This window comes from Lucilia sericata, unplaced genomic scaffold (assembly GCF_015586225.1).
Source record: "Lucilia sericata isolate MDLA Ls3-8-SP2 unplaced genomic scaffold, ASM1558622v1 Contig000161F_arrow, whole genome shotgun sequence".
Lineage (NCBI taxonomy): Eukaryota > Metazoa > Arthropoda > Insecta > Diptera > Calliphoridae > Lucilia > Lucilia sericata.
Genome location: NW_023994191.1, coordinates 427782 through 448057, shown reverse-complemented (window position 1 = coordinate 448057; position 20276 = coordinate 427782). Strand labels below are relative to the sequence as shown.

The 20276-nt window shown below is 31.9% G+C and overlaps 2 protein-coding genes across 7 annotated transcripts in view; one reads left to right on the top strand and one right to left on the bottom strand.

Moving 5' to 3' along the window:
• The window catches only part of LOC119601420 (MATH and LRR domain-containing protein PFE0570w), a 51572-nt gene that overhangs the window by 7951 nt on the left and 23345 nt on the right, over nucleotides 1–20276 (bottom strand). For all 6 annotated transcript variants that reach the window (XM_037952350.1, XM_037952349.1, XM_037952352.1 and 3 more), the window contains one exon: nucleotides 297–948. In XM_037952350.1, the coding sequence (XP_037808278.1) occupies nucleotides 297–299 (3 nt within the window). In that variant the 5' untranslated portion in view covers nucleotides 300–948. The remainder of the gene's footprint in view (nucleotides 1–296; nucleotides 949–20276) is intronic.
• LOC119601422 (nuclear factor NF-kappa-B p110 subunit-like) lies at nucleotides 17954–19190 on the top strand. Its single transcript, XM_037952355.1, has 2 exons — nucleotides 17954–18087; nucleotides 18314–19190. The coding sequence occupies exons 1-2, from the start codon at nucleotides 17994–17996 to the stop codon at nucleotides 19000–19002; spliced, it is 783 nt and encodes a 260-aa protein (XP_037808283.1). The 5' UTR covers nucleotides 17954–17993; the 3' UTR covers nucleotides 19003–19190.

Sequence of the window (20276 nt, the reverse complement as noted above, 5' to 3'; positions counted from 1 at the left end):
ACTTATAACCTAAGGGAACAAGAGGGATATATCGAGGTTGCTGGCAGCACTAACTGGACACTAAATACATATCGACTTGAGCTGCCGTTTAGCGATTTTTTCAGCTGTAAAGGTAAGGTGAATGTGCTGCCTTAACTGTCATGAGAAATAGGAAGGGAGTTACATTATATCTCACTGCTACAAGCAGGATCTAATACTGAATACAATATGAATATTTTTGGGCTACAACTCCCTTAGATGAAGTGAATAATTAGATTAAAATATATATTTAATAATAATTATTAAAAAGCACTCACCATTAGCTGTCGAATTTCCCTGGCAAATGTTGAACCAGTGAAAAAATGATTAACTGCTGTAAAAAGTTTTTTTCCTTCCAACTTGACGGTATAAAATGAATTTCGTTGGTGATAAAATGTTCGTCACACACGCACACACACACTCGCACAGAGAACGGACAGGACAATACAGGACGACAGGCACTTTCACTAGAAATGCAAACTACAATTAATGGCAATTTTCAGGGAAAAATAAAATTCTGAAATCCAATTGTCAAGCTTTTAATTGTCAGCCGTCAATTGCTGTTTAATAATGCAATATTTGTCAGTGTGTGTACTCTCTCGTGGCCAGAGCAGCCCTGAACAAACGTGTAAACACGTACAACCACTTGTTTTACAATGATTTTATATTTAATTTTCCTTTTTATTTAATTTTTTTTTAAATATTCGTTGTTTTATTGTTGAACCAGTGTCAATAAGTATTTTACTAATTGGCAATAAAATAGTTGATGGGTTCTTATTTTAAATATTTTTGTTGTTGCTGTTGTTGCTGTTAAATATTGCTGCATTGCTGATGTACAAGACACGCTTCCTTTTTTGTTTTAAATTTTTTCTTATTTTATTTTAAATATGCTTGTAAATGATTAAATTTTTAATGTTGTTTAAAAGTTTCCTGTAAATATATTGGAAAAAAGTAAATATTTAATTATACAAAAAATATATATTATTAATACAACACATATTCTATTTAAAACTGTGATCTGCCTTAATATTTTGATGTTTGTAAAAACTAATAATCAAAAGTAGGAAATTACTATTTGGCATTTTATGCACTTTTTTCCATATGTCAACTTCATTTTGTTCAAATTGTCAAACTCATTTCCGTTTGCATTATTTGATTTTATTTATTTCGTTTTTGACAAGTTGATTAAACGTTAATGTTTTTTTTCACAAACCACACAAATGTCTAAAAATTTGCCAGAATTTCATATCGAATTTTGGGAAATTAATAGAAATAATATTTGCATAATAAAGGATGATTTTTGTTTTGAATTTCCAGAAATGAAGTTTTTTAAAAGTTTCAGGTTATTTAACTTTTGATCATATATCTTTAATACATTATTGAAATTGGCATATATACCCCACTAATACCATGGTGCCACTTATAATTATAAGCAAATCCAGATTCTCAGTTATTGCTAATACCACGTTTCCACGGTGTCGCAGATTTTAAGCCAGTGGAAACATAGCATGAAGAATTTAGGGCGTCTATTTAGAGGTTGAATGTGGCATAACTTGCTGTTAGATAAAACTCGGAACAAATTTAGGCAGACTTTAAACAATGATTGTGGTTTTCAGTAATGAATTTAAGAGCAATTAACTTCGTTAGTATTGCCAACTTTTCAGTCGAATATATAAACAATAAACAGTTGCTTTAGAAAATATTACTTTTATTAAGTTGAATAATTTTATGAAAAAAAAATAAAATTATTATTATTATAAATTAAATTATGTTTATCTTCTTTCTTATTGATTATTTTATTGTTTGTATTGGTTATGTTTTCTCACTTATAATAATAATTGACGTAACTGAATACTAAAAAGCGCAAAATTTAGATTAAACTAGATTAAATCACCCAGTCAGTCAATTAGTAAAGTTATGTATACATGATTGTTACATCTTACAACGTTGGCAGTAAAATGTTAGTTAGTTAGTTAGTTAGTTAGTTAGTTAGTTACTTAGTTAGTTAGTTAGTTAGTTAGTTAGTTAGTTAGTTAGTTAGTTAGTTAGTTAGTTAGTTAGTTAGTTAGTTAGTTAGTTAGTTAGTTAGTTAGTTAGTTAGTTAGTTAGTTAGTTAGTTAGTTAGTTAGTTAGTTAGTTAGTTAGTTAGTTAGTTAGTTAGTTAGTTAGTTAGTAGTTAGTTAGTTAGTTAGTTAGTTAGTTAGTTAGTTAGTTAGTTCGTTGTTGTTCGTTCGTTTTCGTTCGTTCGTTAGTTCGTTTCGTTCGTTCGTTCGTTCGTTCGTTCTTTCGTTCGTTCGTTCGTTCGTTCGTTCGTTCGTTCGTTCGTTCGTTCGTTCGTTCGTTCGTTCGTTCGTTCGTTCGTTCGTTCGTTTTCGTTCGTTCGTTTCGTTCGTTCGTTCGTTTCGTTCGTTCGTTCGTTTCGTTTCGTTCGTTCGTTCGTTCTTCGTTCGTTCGTTCGTTCGTTCGTTTTCGTTCGTTCGTTCGTTCGTTCGTTCGTTCGTTCGTTCGTTCGTTCGTTCGTTCGTTCGTTCGTTCGTTCGTTCGTTCGTTCGTTCGTTCGTTCGTTCGTTCGTTCGTTCGTTCGTTCGTTTTCGTTCGTTCGTTCGTTCGTTCGTTCGTTCGTTTCGTTCGTTCGTTCGTTCGTTCGTTCGTTCGTTCGTTCGCCCTCCCCTCGGCCCCCCCGTCCTGTTATGACCTCCTTTACAAGTATCTATTGAAAATCTAGTCCACAACCTCCGCATTGACAAGAATGACGAAGTGCTTTACGTGACCACCTGCCTTAAAAGCCTTATTTCACGGTGGTCTTTTTTATATCCACAGCTTCTTTGACGAATCACCACCGCCCCTTACTACTTCTTACAGGTACAAACACTTTGGACTCACTCAATGCATTCCTTTAAAGCGTAGGTCGCCCACTTGGCACTTCGAAGCACGGATTCATTTTTACAACACAAGATGGGATCTATAATCAAGAAAACATGGAGGAGTCTAATCCGCACTGACATGAATGTCGAAGTGCTTCACGTGAACACCTGCCTTAGAGGCCTTATTTCACTTTGATCTTTTCCAACTACTGGGTGAGCTTCACCACCGCCCCCTTGTGATTCTAACACGCCGGTGGCAATTTACGTACATATGTATATCGAAGTTCCGGTCCAGTATACGTGCACTTTGCTCGAGTGCTCTTATCTCTGACCATTGCTGCCCCGTTGCCTTACTTCCGAGATGAAAAACATCACTTCCGTTTACAACCACGCAGATGGGATGGCCTCTGTTGAGTCGGCTACTGCACGAACGACACACCCATAAGAAAACAACATCCGACACACTTTCTCTAGGTATACGGGTTGTCAAGGACTGTATACCCCTACATTCATCCTGTATCATATACAATTAACACCAACTTATTTCCAACGCTTAGTCTCACAGTCACTCCTCTGTGGGGTATCTGTTGATATTCGGTAACAGCACCGAACTTATCCCGAAATATATGTAGATTTCACCGTGCATCAGTTTTTTAACTACAACTTACTCTTCCCGCGAATTTGGGTTTAAACCACAGCCACTAGTGGATCGCGAAGGAACCTCAACAAACTGACCAGCCAGGACAAGTCCTGGGGGCATCTGGCCACCCGTAGTACCAGATTATGTGGTTCTCTGGTTAGACCCTATGTCGAATCACACCAAGGACTAGCCGAGGAATGAAGTTACATTACCATTTTATAGTCACGGCAGACTTGAGGTGCAGATAGCACCTCTTTACCCCGGGATTGCACCAAGATGAGGGTCTTTCATCAAGGAAACATGCCCCGGGAGGCCATTCCATGGAACCAAAGATGTTGTCATGAAAAGGTTAATGTGTAACCAAAAAATCGTTAAGTAAAATATTGCCACAAATTTCTTGAGAGTACTCTTGATAAAAAAAACCCTAATAAAACAAAGTTTCAAGGATGATGATTATAAATGAAAAAACAAAAAAGTATCAAATGTGTTGAATTATGATTTTTTTATTATTATGTGTATTTTTATCTAAGAAGAAAAAAAGTAGCAAGTCATAAAAAATATATTGTACAAAAACCACTGAATGTTTTCGCACACATACATCATCATCATCATATATATAAATACGCAAAGCCAAAACGATTGGGAACATTTTCCGGCTCTATTACTTGACCGATTTTCTTGATCCTTTTTTTGATGAATGTAGATTCGCGAGCCTCACTGCAGAATCTATATATGATCAAAATCGGTTCAGTATTTTCGGAAATATAAGCGTTTAAAGTTTCTACCAATACACAATCACACAAACATGTGCTTGAATTAAAAAATAGAAAACAAAATAAGAAAGCAAAACAACAACACTGCTTTTTTTTTCAATGTAGAAATAAAGAGAGGAGAGTGTAAAAACATGTTACTTCTCTGTTGATGGTTTATTTTTGTATTTTGCAAATTGCAATGATATTTTTTGTTGTTGTTTTTAATAAGATTTTTGTAAACTAATAAGTATACAGACGGGCTTAGGCAAAGCGAAAATATGATTTTATTGTTTTTTATTTTTTAAAAGTGTAAAGTGATAAATTTTTAATGTAATAGTGATATGTTATTATATTAATGAAGTAAGATACAAGAGGATGATGGGAAAACATTGGTGGGACAACAATTCTACATAAATGTTAGTTTTTATTGATTTTTAAGATTTTAATGATGGACAAAAACAAAGCCTGTTAAAATATATGTAAGTAGGATAGTTTAGTTGGTCATGTCGGTACATGAATGAATCAGTATATCGCAAATACGTAGGTTTAGCACAGTGAGGATTTGATGATATTCTTCTTTTTTGGGTTATTCTTACCAATTAGGAAAAAGGCGGTTATAGAAATATGTATTATATGTTTTATAAAAATAGAAAAATGAAACGGGTCAAATACAAATCATGTGTTCTGGGTTGATGGCTGCCCCTACTTAAGGTGATATTAGAGTAAAATACATGTCGTCTAATACCACCTTTAGCAATTTATCGTTTATTATTCTTTTACTTGCAATTAAATTTACATATGTTAATTAAGCATGGAATTTATAGTTTATTAACGTTTTCTTTCAAACATTTCTTATAAAGTACTTAAATACTTAAATAATTATGAAAAATTAAATAATAACTAAATCATGGACAAACTCTTAAAGTAAAGAGGCGTTAAAGTCTTATTCTCCAGATATAAGAATTTATTCCTGTTGCAAAATCTCTCTTGCCTATGCACTTCTATGCGGAAGCTAATAGAATGCCTATTAAAAGGTCTTCGCTTAAATGCCTATAAGTAGTACAGCTTCATAGAATATCTACTATTAAATTCTATTAAAAAACATTTAAATTTAAGCCAAATAAGTAGTAAGTCTTTATCGAGTGCTATAAGGGAGAATTTATACAACATAAACCTGAAGGATGGACTTTTTATACTAAAGACAGCAAAATTTATTTATTTCTTATAGAGATAATATATACTATATATATCCCTGTTCCAAATGCCCATTCCGATCTAAAATGGAGTTATTTTAGTAAAGATATTTATTAAAACTTAAAAAAAAATTAAAACACCCCACTTTAAAAATTGAAAGTGGTTTCATTCCACTTTATTCAAAAAACAAAAAGACGGAAATAATTCCACTTTTGATCGGAATGAAATCATTTTACAGTCCTGATGGCAATAATTAAAAAATTGAATTTTGAATAAAATGTTGTTAGATCATATTTTGCAATGTACTTTTTCAAGTCTACCTTCTGCGGAAATACATAGTTACAAAAGATGAAAACACAGAAGATACGTTGAATTTTAGTTATTAAAATCTATGTCCAGTTTTAGAAAAAAGGTAATAGGTTTGGATTCTGTGCGCTCTTGAGAATTTTAATCTATTTTTGTTTTTGTTATCTGTCAGCTAAAGAAAACTAAAAACAAATTTGGATAGTTCCATAATTTTTCGAATTCAATTCGGGTTTCTACTTTTCTGATTCCTCTTAACAAGAGTAAAGTAAAGAATTACAATTTCACTTCCAAATAACTATAAATAATATATTAAATATTAATTCTTGAGAATGACTTCAGGCGTAACGAATTTGGAATCAAATAAAAGAGACATTCCGCCTATAAATAAAATGTGTTAAAATCATCACTTCTGTAGGTCTTTTTTTTTTTTTTTTGGCTGGGATATAGAGATATAGGTTGAATATAATTACAGGTTACAAAGGAATAGTGCTGGGCAGGTTCGACATTGTTTACGACAAGGGGCATGGATGATTGCTGGAGGAATTGGCAGATTGTTAAACATAGGAAAATATCATATTGTAAATTTTGCATAGATTTTATGAACATTTATGTAGGGGATAATAAATCGAAAGGAGAAATGTTCGTTGTTTTTGTTTTTAAAAATTCAAATATTTTTAAAAAATATGTTGCATAAATAATTTTAGAACCAACTTTTATCACATTTTCTAAAAGAATACGTTGATCAAAGCAAGTTATACGCTTTGATAATAGCAATTGAAATAAATCTTTTCAGACATTTGGACTATAAAAGTAGGGTTTTATTTTGCAGTATAAGTATGCAATCTTTACTTCAATGGTTCCGGTCGAATTTCGGCCGCGGGGCGAACTCTAGTACATATAAAATATCCTTAATAAATATCAAAATACTCAAGAATAAATCTTGTAATCAAGGGATTTGTGGACAATGCAATGCATTGAAATGAAGTAAATGTTCCTGTTGTTACATAGTCGTCTCCTAACTGAGACACAAATCGGGTCTGGGAATCTACATTGAACAAACAGAATAATTAATACCCCGTTAACATGATGCAATTATTCGTCATTCACGCTCTCATTCATCATTCAACCCCTAAATACAAACTGAATGATATGATTGGCCAAACAAAATTTCACCTGCGAATTACACAAGCTGTATGTAATTCAGTTTTAATTACAAATGTACATATATGTACATACATATCTACCAAATTTATTACGTCTAATAGCTTCCACGATAACAAAGACAACCTTTTCCCAACTAAATTACAATTATGAACATATAAAGGAATTATCGTTTAAAGTTGAATGATTAAAAATCGTTATAAATTTTATTTATATTAAAAGAGAATTTCTGATGATGGCACATCAAAGGGCCTTTTTACAGCCACTTACAGTCGAATGCACAAACAGAATGTTTAAATGTTTAATGAAATTATTAATTAATATATAATGTTAAATAACTCAATTAAGTATGTATGTATGTATGGATATATGTTAAACATATTTAATACATTGAACAGATATAAATACATACAAACATATGTATATGCTTACATAGTACATATGTATGTATATACATTAGGTTTGTTGGAAAGAGATGGGTTCTTAAACCAAACATTGTGCGATGGATGTAAACAATTGACCAGAATATAAGAATAATTATTTTTATATTCTGGTCAATGGTGTACTTGTCTTCTGAAAGATCGGTTTAAAATGAGGCTGTAATCGAACTCAGAAAGTGATACTGAGCCGATTGCTATACTTTAAGGTGAGTCGATTAAGATATGTATGTATGTACATCTGTCCGTCCGTCTGTGTGTCCATATAACCTTGTGCTCACACTATAGGTCGCAATTTTCAAGATAATTTGATGAATCCTCTTGGCACATTATTTCACCTAGACCCCATATAACCGTAACCACCTGAATAGGGCTCTAGAGCTTATAATTATGTTAAATGTTCTAATATCTCTACAAAAATCGGTTTAAATATTACTGCTGATATTTTTAATAATCGGGTCTCATTTGACCATAGCCCCCATACAAAGTTCAATACTTGAAGGTCAATAACTGACTTGTGTACTCTAGAATCACAATGAATAAAAAAGCTTTTTTGTCAAGAATTTATTTCGAGAAGTTACCTATTTAAAATCAGCAAAATCGGTTCATAAATATTAGAGATATGAACAAAAATCCGAGAAAACCTCTGAAAAAATAAAATGTGACTTGTTGGTACTTTTTATAGCCTACACCACTATAGTGGGTAGGGTATTATGCGTTTGTTTCTATACCCACCTTAAGGTATATCAATAGGGTCTGAATTAGTCTCTGTGTCCATGTAACAGGTCGCAATTTTCAAGATAATTTGATAAAATTTGCACATATATGTACTTTTCCCACTTTGACCCAAGACCGATCACTATTGAAACTGGTTGAAATCGTAACCACCAATAGGGTTTTTGAGATTATATTTACGTTAAATGTTATAAAATCTATACAAAAATCTGTAAATCTTGGTTTTATAGAAGTTTTAATGTCGATTTTCCTAATGATCCGGCCTCATTTGGCTCTAGCCCCGTTATAAAGTCCCCTTCAAAAAATTACGTAAAGGTGAAAATTCACCTTTACGTAATAAATAAATAACTTTAATGCCTTCGTAAATCGCTCTACCAAAAATTATAAGGATAGGATCATATTTATGTTTTGATTTTTTTAATGTAAAACTGGTTTCATTTTGTATCAAGATATATTAATTATATATACGGTACATGAATAATTGGCTCTTTCGGAGGTCTCTATAAATAAGAAGTACAACGCATCATGCGATTCAAGTACAAGCTGATCAATAGTCTAGTCCATAGTATAGTCTTTATTGTAGTCTAATCTAAACTCTAGTCTAAAGTCTACTCTATAGTCTAGTCTATAGTGTAGTATATAGTCTATTCTATAGTTTTGTCTATAGTCTAGGCTATAGTCTACTGTTCACACGAAGATGAAGCGTTAACAAACTTACTCACCCTGAGCACCAAAACGATACAATCAACAATGAGGACAAAAATACCTACTTCTATAGTTAGATGTACGGTAAAACTTAATGAACTGCAATTTCCAGCAAAAGCACCATCCCTCTAATCATTCAAATCTACATTGATGGCAGTTTCATTACACCAGGCTTTTTAAAAACATATTTGGATAAATGTAAATCTGGATCACATGTTATCGGGCGTTTCATTTCCCAATGTATTATACATCCAACTTTCCAAGCAAGTGGAACTTTGTCGTTTTTTAATGCGACTAGATACGATAACGGTGTCATCAGGGGAAATAGAGGTTGGAATATATTTTTCATTCGTACCCGTTATGCTGCAGTCACGTTCGTTATGATCTTATAATGGTTTTTCACCCGACATCGGCAGAGCGTAAAATTTTCTTGCCTCACTAACCCCACTTCAGTTTTTTTTGCATTCTTTGCACTGAAAGAAAAGTTTGTAACATTTTCTAGTGTTGTATAGTGTACTACTTTACAGTGTACTCTAAGCCTTACATTTTGAATTTTGTATGAATATATGTTAGAAAAAAACTAAAGCATAAACTATTATTTTTGTTCATTGCCATCGGAAATGCATTCATTTGCTATTTAAGATATAAGGTGGAACCTAATATATACTCCGTGCAGTTAAAACTAAATAAATAATGGAAGATTTTAAGAAATTTAACAAATAATGGATTGTTATGTGTATAAAAATATCCTCCATGATGTTTTGCACTCATATGGAGTGCTCTAAATGTCAACTAAATGAAAATATTATCAGGACATTGACGGAAATCGGCGTATATGTCAGGAAATAACATAGTAGCGGATATTACATTTGCTTAGGAGTTTGTGTCGATGATTAAACCTTTTTTAGAATTTTTATTATTTAACTCATTCACTCAGAAAAAATAACATTCGGCAAACAGGAACTTATCTTCACGTTTAACATCAGAGATTTCTCTGTGTGTATCTCAATCAAAAAACTTCAAAACTAAGAGAATGACGTACGTACGTGTGAATGAGGAAAAACCAGATAGCTCTTACGGTGGCTTTTCGCGTATGTCTGGTATAAACACAAAAATATAAATCATAGGTACGACTTTTATTCTCTTTATCATACGGATGGAATTTCATTTTACTTTTTCATCAGACTTTACGTACGTATGTAAATGTGTACTTATATTATGTATCTATAACAAGTAAGAGTGCTATATTCGGCTGTCCCGAATCTTATATACCCTTCACCATAGTATATTTAATAAATATCAATTTTATAAAATTTAAATTTATTTAATTTTCCCATAGCAATAGCTATAAAGTTTATAGTATAAACCAGCGGTTCCCACCGTTTTTTACTTCGCGGTCCCCTTGAGGAATTTATTTAATTTCACGGACCCCCATACATATTTTGATATCTTATTGTTATAAATAATTGTTCATCCGAAAATTGTCTTAGTCCTGGTCCATAAACCCTATAAAATATTCCCGTACATTGAGAATATTTAGTATTTCGGAAATGTTTTCAATTGCATGGTTTTAAATATAGAATGACTTCTAACATGATGTTTAATTTTATGATCGTGAAAGCTTTCATGTTCATTTCTCGTCAAGGTAGCGAAAAGGGTTATTTATCAAGTATTGTCGACATGTGCTTTAAGAGTCATGTTTCTAAATTCTTTTGCAATTGCATAGGAGTGAGCTGAGTATGTAAGCTAAGTTTTCGGGAAAAATGTGAAAGTTAGACTTCTTCGATTTTATTGCGGAATGCGTTACCCACATAAAATATGACCTGAACTCTTTGCGAATGTACTGTGAATTTGGATCTTAAATTTGAATTTTAAAATACCTACGAATTATTTTACTGCGTGGTTTTGACTATTTACGCAAAACGCTATGAATTTTCTGATGTTGATTTAATAATATTGGACAACAAAATGAAATTAAAATCTGAGTATCACGTCGGAATGGAATATTTATATTTAAAATTAACTAGATTAACACTTTTGCTTACAATTTAAAAAAATATTATGAAATGTGACCTAACTTCATATTCCGGGATACCAGTATCAGTATTTAATTCTAAGGCAAATCATTATCCGTCTGATATAAAGACATTTATTTCGATACATATACATTTATAAAAATTACAAATTACGTAATACTTTACTTTATAAAAGTGAAACAATAAATTTGTAGGGCCTAGCTTCATCCTGATAAACGACCGAAACAATAAAATTCAAAAAGTCACCAACAAATCTGGGATTATTGAATAAAAATTGTGTATTTTAGTATTTATGAAAAATTTGGAGATATTTTTAATATTTTCTAACATATAGAGAATATTTTTTATTCATGATTTTTTTCGTTCGTCTTCGCGGACCCCCTAGGATTTTGCTACGGACCACTAGGGGTCCGCGGACCCCCTTTTGGGAACCGTTGGTATAAACGAAACGAGATACACAAAAAAACCAAAAGAAAATACACAACGCAATGAAACCAACAGACATCCAAACATATGAAACTGAATACACCAAGAAACAAAAACAATATACCCAAGGCATCCAAACATACGAAACGAAATACTCAAAAAGAAAAAAAAAACAAAAATAAAATACACAACGCAATGAATAAGCAGTGTTGTTGTTGATTATTTATCAAAGCATGAAAAATTTTCTATTTTTATGAAATTTTCAGAGATTGTCTCGGATTTTTGCTTATATCTCCGTTGTTTATGGACGGATTTTGCTGATTTCTCGAAAGCATGTCTGATAGAATTATTGAAGATTTGGATCCCGAAGATATCTGGGGTCTTCAGAAAACCGATTTCAACAGACAGACAGACCTGCATGGCTTAATCAACTCCGCTATCTATAAGAATTTAGAATATGTAGTATTACTTTATAGGGTCGGAAAATTATATTTTGGAAATTACAAACGGAATGGCAAACTTATATATACCCTTCTCACGAAGGTGAAGGGTATAATAAACATCTGATTATATGTATAATAAATATACATACATACATATATACATACATAAGTATGTACCCAGCAGTTCGACAAAGAGTCAATGCATACGTAAAAGACAGTCATTTACATTAATGTGTAACCACATGGTGACCCTAATTTCTATATATTGGGTTATTCGTCACCAACGTACTCTTCGTAAACGAGAGTGAAGACCCTGTACCCTAGGCAAACGAGTGAGGGACACTTAAAATTTGTTTTTTTTTTTCATTGTGCTTAAGAATGTAGATAGACACAATTGTTATTTTCCACTAAAGTATAACCAGCTGGTTGTACCCTATTTAAATGTTTTTGGTCATTCATCACGAATGTACCCTTCTTAATCGAGAGCGAAGACAGTCGCCACTTTACTGTACACCAAGAAATCAAGAGAGTGGCAGTCGTTACTTAACTGTCCCCCGAGTAAACGAGAGAGGTGACACTTGAAAAAACTTAAGAATTGAAGGTGAAGAGAAAAAGAATAAACATGATAAGTTTTGTCTGAGTGCAAAGACAATGAACAGTTTTTAAGTTATTTCATTTTTATGTTAGTTGACTTTAATAAGTAGATTAAGACATTTCTCGCAAAAAATTTTGTTATGTGAATTTTAAAATAAGAAAATGTTTTTTTAATTTAATTAAAAAATAGTCAAATTTAAATAAGAAATATTTACAATTTGGAAGACTGAATTCATTTAAGATCAGTTAAAAATTTTAGCAGAGATTACGGAAAAAATAATCTTTCCTTAATATAACAAATTATATTCTTTCAGAGTCATTTGTGTGTATTAATGAATTCCAATGTTTAAAAGTCCGATTTTACTGAAGATACAAATGAGCTGCAATATTAAAAATATTTGTTTTAATATCTATTTAATCTAGAAATAAAAGTATTTTTTTAAAAGCATTTTTTTTATTTTTCATAAGTTTTTAGAGTTATACTTCGATGGACCGGTTATTTAACCCTACTGCAATACCTGTCCATTGGACAAGTTACTTGAGGTCACTTGACTTTCCCCTAGGACACATCAATAGTTAGTAAAGTAACTAGTAAAAGAGCTAGTAATGTGACTGACTCCCAAGAACCCATTTGGAGATTACCATCCATTGATTACTTTTGACTACCTCTTGACAGTCTCGTTGTAGACTGTAGAGTGACGATTGACTTCCTCGTAGGACAAGCTCATGTTAAAATGGTTGGTCACTTGGGTAGTCGGGTGGCTAGGGGCCACCACAAGTGGTATGTCAAGTGGTTAGTTCCAGACTGTCCCGTCGAACTGCTGGGCAAATACTGTTTTTTTTTTTTAATTTTTCTCATACGCTCTTCATATTGTATATAAAAAGTGTTGCCACTTTGGTTATTATAATAACAATTGAACTGAATGCTGTTTGCTTTCATACTCTTTTTAAAGTGTAAAAATAAAAAAAATTTGTTTGATCTCTAGTAATAAACCAACTACATATGTGTATAAATATACGGGGAATTTCATGTCAAGTGACTCAACTCAAAACACTAAGGTTAGTACTATTGTATAGTAGGTCAGACACAAATTTTCAGCTATATTGGCCAAGAACTGCCGGACTTAGAGGGTGTCAAAGTTAGACATTTTGTTCATACAGGGTTTTATTCTTCCAAATCGGAAGACTTGGATTTTTAAAGCGTCACTTGACACGAAATACCTCATACAAATATTTTATTATACCCATCATAAAACAGATGGGGGGTAATTCCGTTTGTAAATATTGGTCATAGACCCATGTCCATCTGTATGTTGAAAACACAATAGAGTTGAAACGAAACAAGATAGAGAGCTTAAATATTTTGCCAAACTATTTTAGTTGATCCAGTTTGTTTGGTATAAAAAATGGAAAATATCGGTCAACGATTTCACCTAGCCCCCCCAATTAGGCTCTTCGAAAATAACTATATAGCTTTTAACTGACTTAAAAAACCATATGTATATAACGATGAAATTTTACATAAACAAGTTTTATTAGAGCCGAAATGTTTTTGTCAAAGTTTCTAAGCATCGTCATATAGTAAGTATGCCGATGCCCTATCCCCCATATAAAGTCCCCTTTAGAAAATGACTTCAAAGGTAATAATTTACTACAAAACTACAATATAGAAACAAAACTCAACAATTTAATCTAGTTTTAAATGAACTTAAATCTCTATGTCAAATATTATGAGAATCGCTCCATTATAGAACCTACGCCTCTTATAAGGTCACCTTCAGAAAATGACTTTAACGCTCGTAACTGTCTTCATAATATCAGTACAGCGACGAAATTCAACATAAAAAATTATTGTAGGTACAAAAAAAATCTCACTACCAAATTGGATTATGATCGTTACAAAATTGAACCAACGACTTATATAAGTCTATAGACTCCTAAATGGATGTACGGATTTTCATATTTTTCTTGAAAGGAACTATGAGAACGAATTTTGTATGCACAACAAAATTGTGAGCAAAATTGGCAGACTGAATATAGTGGGCGTGGCACTTCCTATATATAGAAAATATTGAATTATTATTTCTGAGAAAATATATAAGTTAAAGTCCTCAAATTTTGTGAGAGTCCCTTTAGTAATAATATGAATATTTTTGACAAAAGAAAAAAATAGTGGCGTGACACATATGAACAATTGTGAGCAAAATGGACAGACTGGATATAGTGGGCGTGGCACTTCCTATATACAGAAAATATTGAATTAGTATTTCTGAGAAAATATATAAGTTAAATCCTCAAATTTTGTGAGAGCCCCTTTAGTAAAATATGAATATTTTTGACAAAAAAGGGCGAACTAGCGATAGTGGGTCAGATGGCCTCATATGAATAAAGCACAAAAATTCGTATATCTGAGAAAATGTTAGAGCTAGAATCCTCAAATTTTGCAAGAACAATCCATGTGAATATAATAAATTGGCAGAGCAGCAGTAGTGGGCATGACACCCCCATATGAATTAAGAACAAAAATACGTATATCTTGGAAAAACTGTTTGAGCTAGAATCCTCAAATTTAGCATGAACAACTTTGACATCCATGTGAATATTAGTGCAATAAATTGGCGGATTAGCAATGGGGTAAAAGACCACCCCCATATGAATTAAGTACAAAGAATCGTATATCTTTGTACTTCACATCTATGTGAATCTGAGAATCTGTTAGAGACAGAATCCTGAAATTTTGCAAGAACAACTTTGAAATTCATGTTAATATTAGTGTAATAAATTGGCGATTTAGCAATAGGGAGCGTAAAACCCCAATATAAATAAAGTACAGTGTACTCTCTCATTTGGTTTAAGAGTAATAGATGATAAGAGGCATTTTCTACAACTTATACAAAATGGGGGATCTTGCAGGGTTCAATCCTTGTATACTATGTTTCAATTAAAGACCGCGAGAGAGATGAATGTCATTTCTTACGCAAATTCAAAAGTTTCCTGGTGTAGACGGGCATTTATTTGAAATAATTGTGAAATATCCTACTTTGTTAATAACAGGGGATTTACTCGCCGCCGTCTAGTAATGGTTGCTTTATTTATAATATAAAATGTACGTATGTATTAATATGTAGCTGATTAATTTTATTAATAATTTGAAATATTTCTAAAGATTGACGTGTCAATTCTAATAATTATTCGAGTCGATTTAGCAATGTTCGTAACTCTGAAAGATATGATACATTTAGTTTCAGGAACCAAGATAATTCACTTTACTTTCTCTGAAGAAAATCACAATGAAACTTCAATGGTCTCCAAGTGCAGTTGCACCTCTTTGGTACATAAACCTTTCCATCCGTCCAGGTAAACATTGTAATGCATGATCTCCTATTTCTCTTGGACTTCCTTGGAGTCCATCATTTCACATAACATTTACTACATAATAATGCAATTATCTTGAAATCGTTTACCGATATTGTCCATCTTCAAACTAACCTTATAATAAGAGAATATTTCTGAAAATTTCAGTTATCCATCTCTCTACGTTCTGACTTTATCGTGATTTCAACACTTAAGCAGACGGACTTACCCCCAAAATATGAGAAACTTCGTAAAAATTTCTTACGATAATTTTCGCTCCATATGATTTTCGTTTTAGAATGGATTATTTTTATACCCACCATCAAAAAAGATGTGGGGTATATTGATTTTGTCATTCCGTGTGTAACACATCGAAATATTATTCACAGACCCCATAAAGTATATATATTCTGGGACCTCGTAAGATTCTAAGACGATCTAGCTATGTCCGTCCGTCTGTCTGTTGTTGCCACGATAGCGTCCACAAAAAAAGAGATATTGAGACGAAATTTTCCCAAAATATTTCTTATTGATCAGAAATGTTTGGTATTGAAAATGGGCAAAATCGGTCAACGACTTCACATAGCCCCCAAACAACTGTACCCCCGGAATGTTGTGTAAAAAGCTTCAAACATTCACAAATTCATTGTTTATGAAGCAAATGCTACAAAATTTCGCATAAGTCAGTCTTTTGACTTCCGAAATAGAATTCTGAATTGGCATAAGTAAGTATCTTAGGAGCCAAAATCTTTCCACCAAGTTTTAAGTGGATCGGTCCAAAATTGACCCTACCCCCCAATATAAGGTCCCCTCCATAAAATTATTTTAACGCTCATTACTGGTACAGCGATGAAATTTCATAGAAGTAAGTTTTATACGAGCCAAAATTTCTCTGCCAATTTTTATGTGGATCGGTCCAAAATTGACCCTACCCCCCATATAAGGTCCCCTTCAGAAAATTACTTTAACGCTCATTATTGGTGTAAAAATACGAGTATAGCGAAGAAATTTGACATGAGTTTATTTTAAGTGGATCGGTCCAAAATTGAACGTTCCCCCCATATAAGGTCCCCTCCATAAAACTACTTTAACGCTCATTACTGGCTTAAAAATACGAGTACAGCGATTAAATTTCATAGAAGTAAGATTTATACGAGCCAAAATCTCTCTGCCAATTTTTATGTGGATCGCTCCATAATTGACCCTACCCCCCATATAAGGTCCCCTTCAGAAAATGACTTTAACGCTCATTATTGGCGTAAAAATAGGAGTATAGCGATGAAATTTGACATAAAGATGACTTGTATGAACCAAGATCGTTCTACAAAATTTTACGAGTATCGGTCTATAATTTACTCTACCCTTATATAAGGCCCTTTCAAAAAATGACTTTAAAACTCAGTACTGGCTTAAAAATACTAGATCTATGATATTCGATATAAACTAGTTTTGTATGAGCTAACATCTCTACAAAATTTGTTGGGGATCGGTCCATAATTGACCCTACCTCCCATTTAAGGTCCCCATCAGAAAATTACTTTAACGCTTATTACTGGCTTAAAAATCTGAATATGGCGATGAAATTCGACACTTATAAGTTTCATAGGAACCGAAATCTCTCTACCAATTTTTATGAGGATCAGTCCATAATAATCCCACCCCATATAAATCCCCCTCAGCAAATGACTACAACGCGAAAAATACGAATACCGCAATGTAATTCAATATAAACTAATTTTGAGCTAAAATCTCTCTACCATACTTTATGACGATCGGTCCATAATTAACCTTAACCCCGTATAAGGTCCCTTTAAAAAAATGACATTAATGCTCATTACTGGCTTAAAAATACAAGTAGATTTATGCAATTTTAAATAAATAAGGAATTGAAATCTTCCTACCGACTTTTACGAGAATTGGTCCATATATGTATAAATAACCCTACCTCCTATATAAATTAATATTTTTAATTCGAAAGAGCACTCTCAATAGTTTAACCCCTCTTTCAAATGTTACCCTGATGTTCAAAATATCAAAGTTTATTTATATGGCAGTGATTTGATGGTGGGTATAAAAGATTCGGCACAGCCCATAGCACTCTTACTTGTTTACTACTAACATTGTTTTCACTCGGTGTTTTAAAAGATAAAGCTATGGCAACACTGTTACTAAAAATAACACAAGAGCTGTGTTATAAAAAATTATCATACAAAATATTAGGGAATTTCCCTACAATTTTATAAGTATACGTATATATAAGATGTTTTATATTCGTTGCACTCAGTAATTCACTATAACTTAACAATAATACATATAACGATAACGAATATGAAAAAAAGTACAGACTTTTTATGTAGTAGAGGGCGACAAAAAATATTAAAGAATAAACAAATCAAGTGTTTAAGTAAAACTGTAAGAAAATGTAAGTATAAATGAATATTTATTATAATATTCATTGATGATACTTCAGTTTTATTTTATCAAATAAATTTTTGAAGGTAAATCTGAAAATCTGAAATGTCTTTTTAGCGAAAAATTTATAAAAATTATTCGAAAATAATTTAAATAAGTTCTGATTAAATATTCAGGCCAAATTATTACAGATGATTTTCAAATGTGTATATTAATATAAATAAATATCTTTACAGTATTTTGTATCAACTTCACCAAATTATACGCTAAGGATCTTTTACTATTTAGACAATATTTAAGAAATGCCGAATTCAGTGAAGAAATGTCCACAGCACTAAATGAATATAGGGAAAATCTACTCCACTTGGCGTGTCAATTTAATGAACCACAACATATAAAACAATTAATTGCTTTAAAATGTCCAGTTTTTAAACAGGATTTTTATGGAAGAACACCACTACACGTTGCTATACAAAGAGAACATAAGGAATGTATTGATGAATTCGAACGAATATTAACATCAGTAATAAATCTCCCTGAAAGTGACGCAGTGGACAAAAATGAACTTATAGGAAATTTAAGAAAAATGTTTGAAGTTTACAATCATGATGGTTATACAATTTTACATTTAGCTGTTTTAAAAAATTGTCCGACGTTGGTGAAAGTAATGTTGACATTTTGTTTAAAATTCAAAATTAATATTTTAGAAAAAGAAGTCTTGGGTTCGGGTGATTCAATATTGCATTTGGCAGTTAAAAACAATTTTAAGGATATTGAAAATATTATTGTTGATAAAGTAAAAGATAGTGTTAACCAACCGAACTATAGTGGAGCAACACCATATAAAATCATCACCACAGATGAAGATCTGACGGATGATCGCACCACAGATGAAGATCTGACGGATGATCTCACCACAGACTAAAACCTGGCCTAAGGTCATATTGGGGAAATACTTATATATATCGGTTCTTAATCTTCTATCAAAGGTTTATACAAATTTTTGAATAAGGTCTATCGTGTACACATATAGTAAATTTTAATATTTTATTTCTAAGAATAATATCACAAATAAATTAACAGATTGTTTCTTAAATCTGTATACATATAGAAGATCGAGTTTATATTTAATATTTTTAAAGTTAGGTCAGTCTGTTCTTGGAAAGCTTATGTGGATCAATTGGAATTTTACAACATTCACAAAACAAATTTATTTTCTTTATTGAATTTTTTATTAATTTTTCACAATTAAATTTCTTGTTGGACTTATTTGTTTTCAAACTTCACTTAAATTTAAACGAAAATTTAGTAAAAGAAAACACTTAAATAACGAATCCGTGGATGTCTTGATCTTGTTTATTTCATTTATTCGATTAAGACATAGAAATACCGAGAGAGACTAAATCAACGACTCCTACTGAGGCAAACAAAAGATATCGTTTTTTTAAGTAAGTCATTACTAGACTCCTTCTAGGTAATGCAGAAGGTATGAAGGTGAAAAGTAAGTTGTTAATTAAGTTTAAGTCTAAAGTCTAAATACAATTGGTAAATTGGAATAAATCAATATTCCAGTTGATATTTGAATATTTTTATTTAATAGTCGGAAACAATTTTCTATTCTGAGTAAGAATTCGTAAACAGATAAAATGGCAACCGTAAAATTTTTTATAAAAACATAATGTCAGTACCAAAAAATCCCTTTTTATAAGACCTCACTTAATCAGAGCCCTACATGCTAAATTTCATGTTTCAAGATTCAATCTTACAATCGGTAACAATTTACTTGAAAATGTAAATTTTTGATAGATATGAGGTGAATATAATTTTACTAGCTCATAGAGCTACACATAATAAAACAATAAAAGGTAGAATCACTACAAAATAAGTTCTCAATTATACATGCCTTGAATTGTCAGACTCATAGTAAAACAAAAAATAAAAGTACAATTGAAATAAAACATCAAACATTAAAACTAAATTGAGAAATAATTTAAATTTAATTTAAAAAAATATAAGAAACATGCGTGTTAAATGTTGTTTGTGTAAATGTTCATTTGAACAGAATCTCGTAAGATTTATAAAATGTCCCGAAAATAAAATTAGAGAATGGAGTGAAGCTTGCGGTGTTGAGCTGAAGAAACACTCCCGGATTTGCATGCATCATTTCAATGACTCCGATTATATTGAACTGCATCAAGC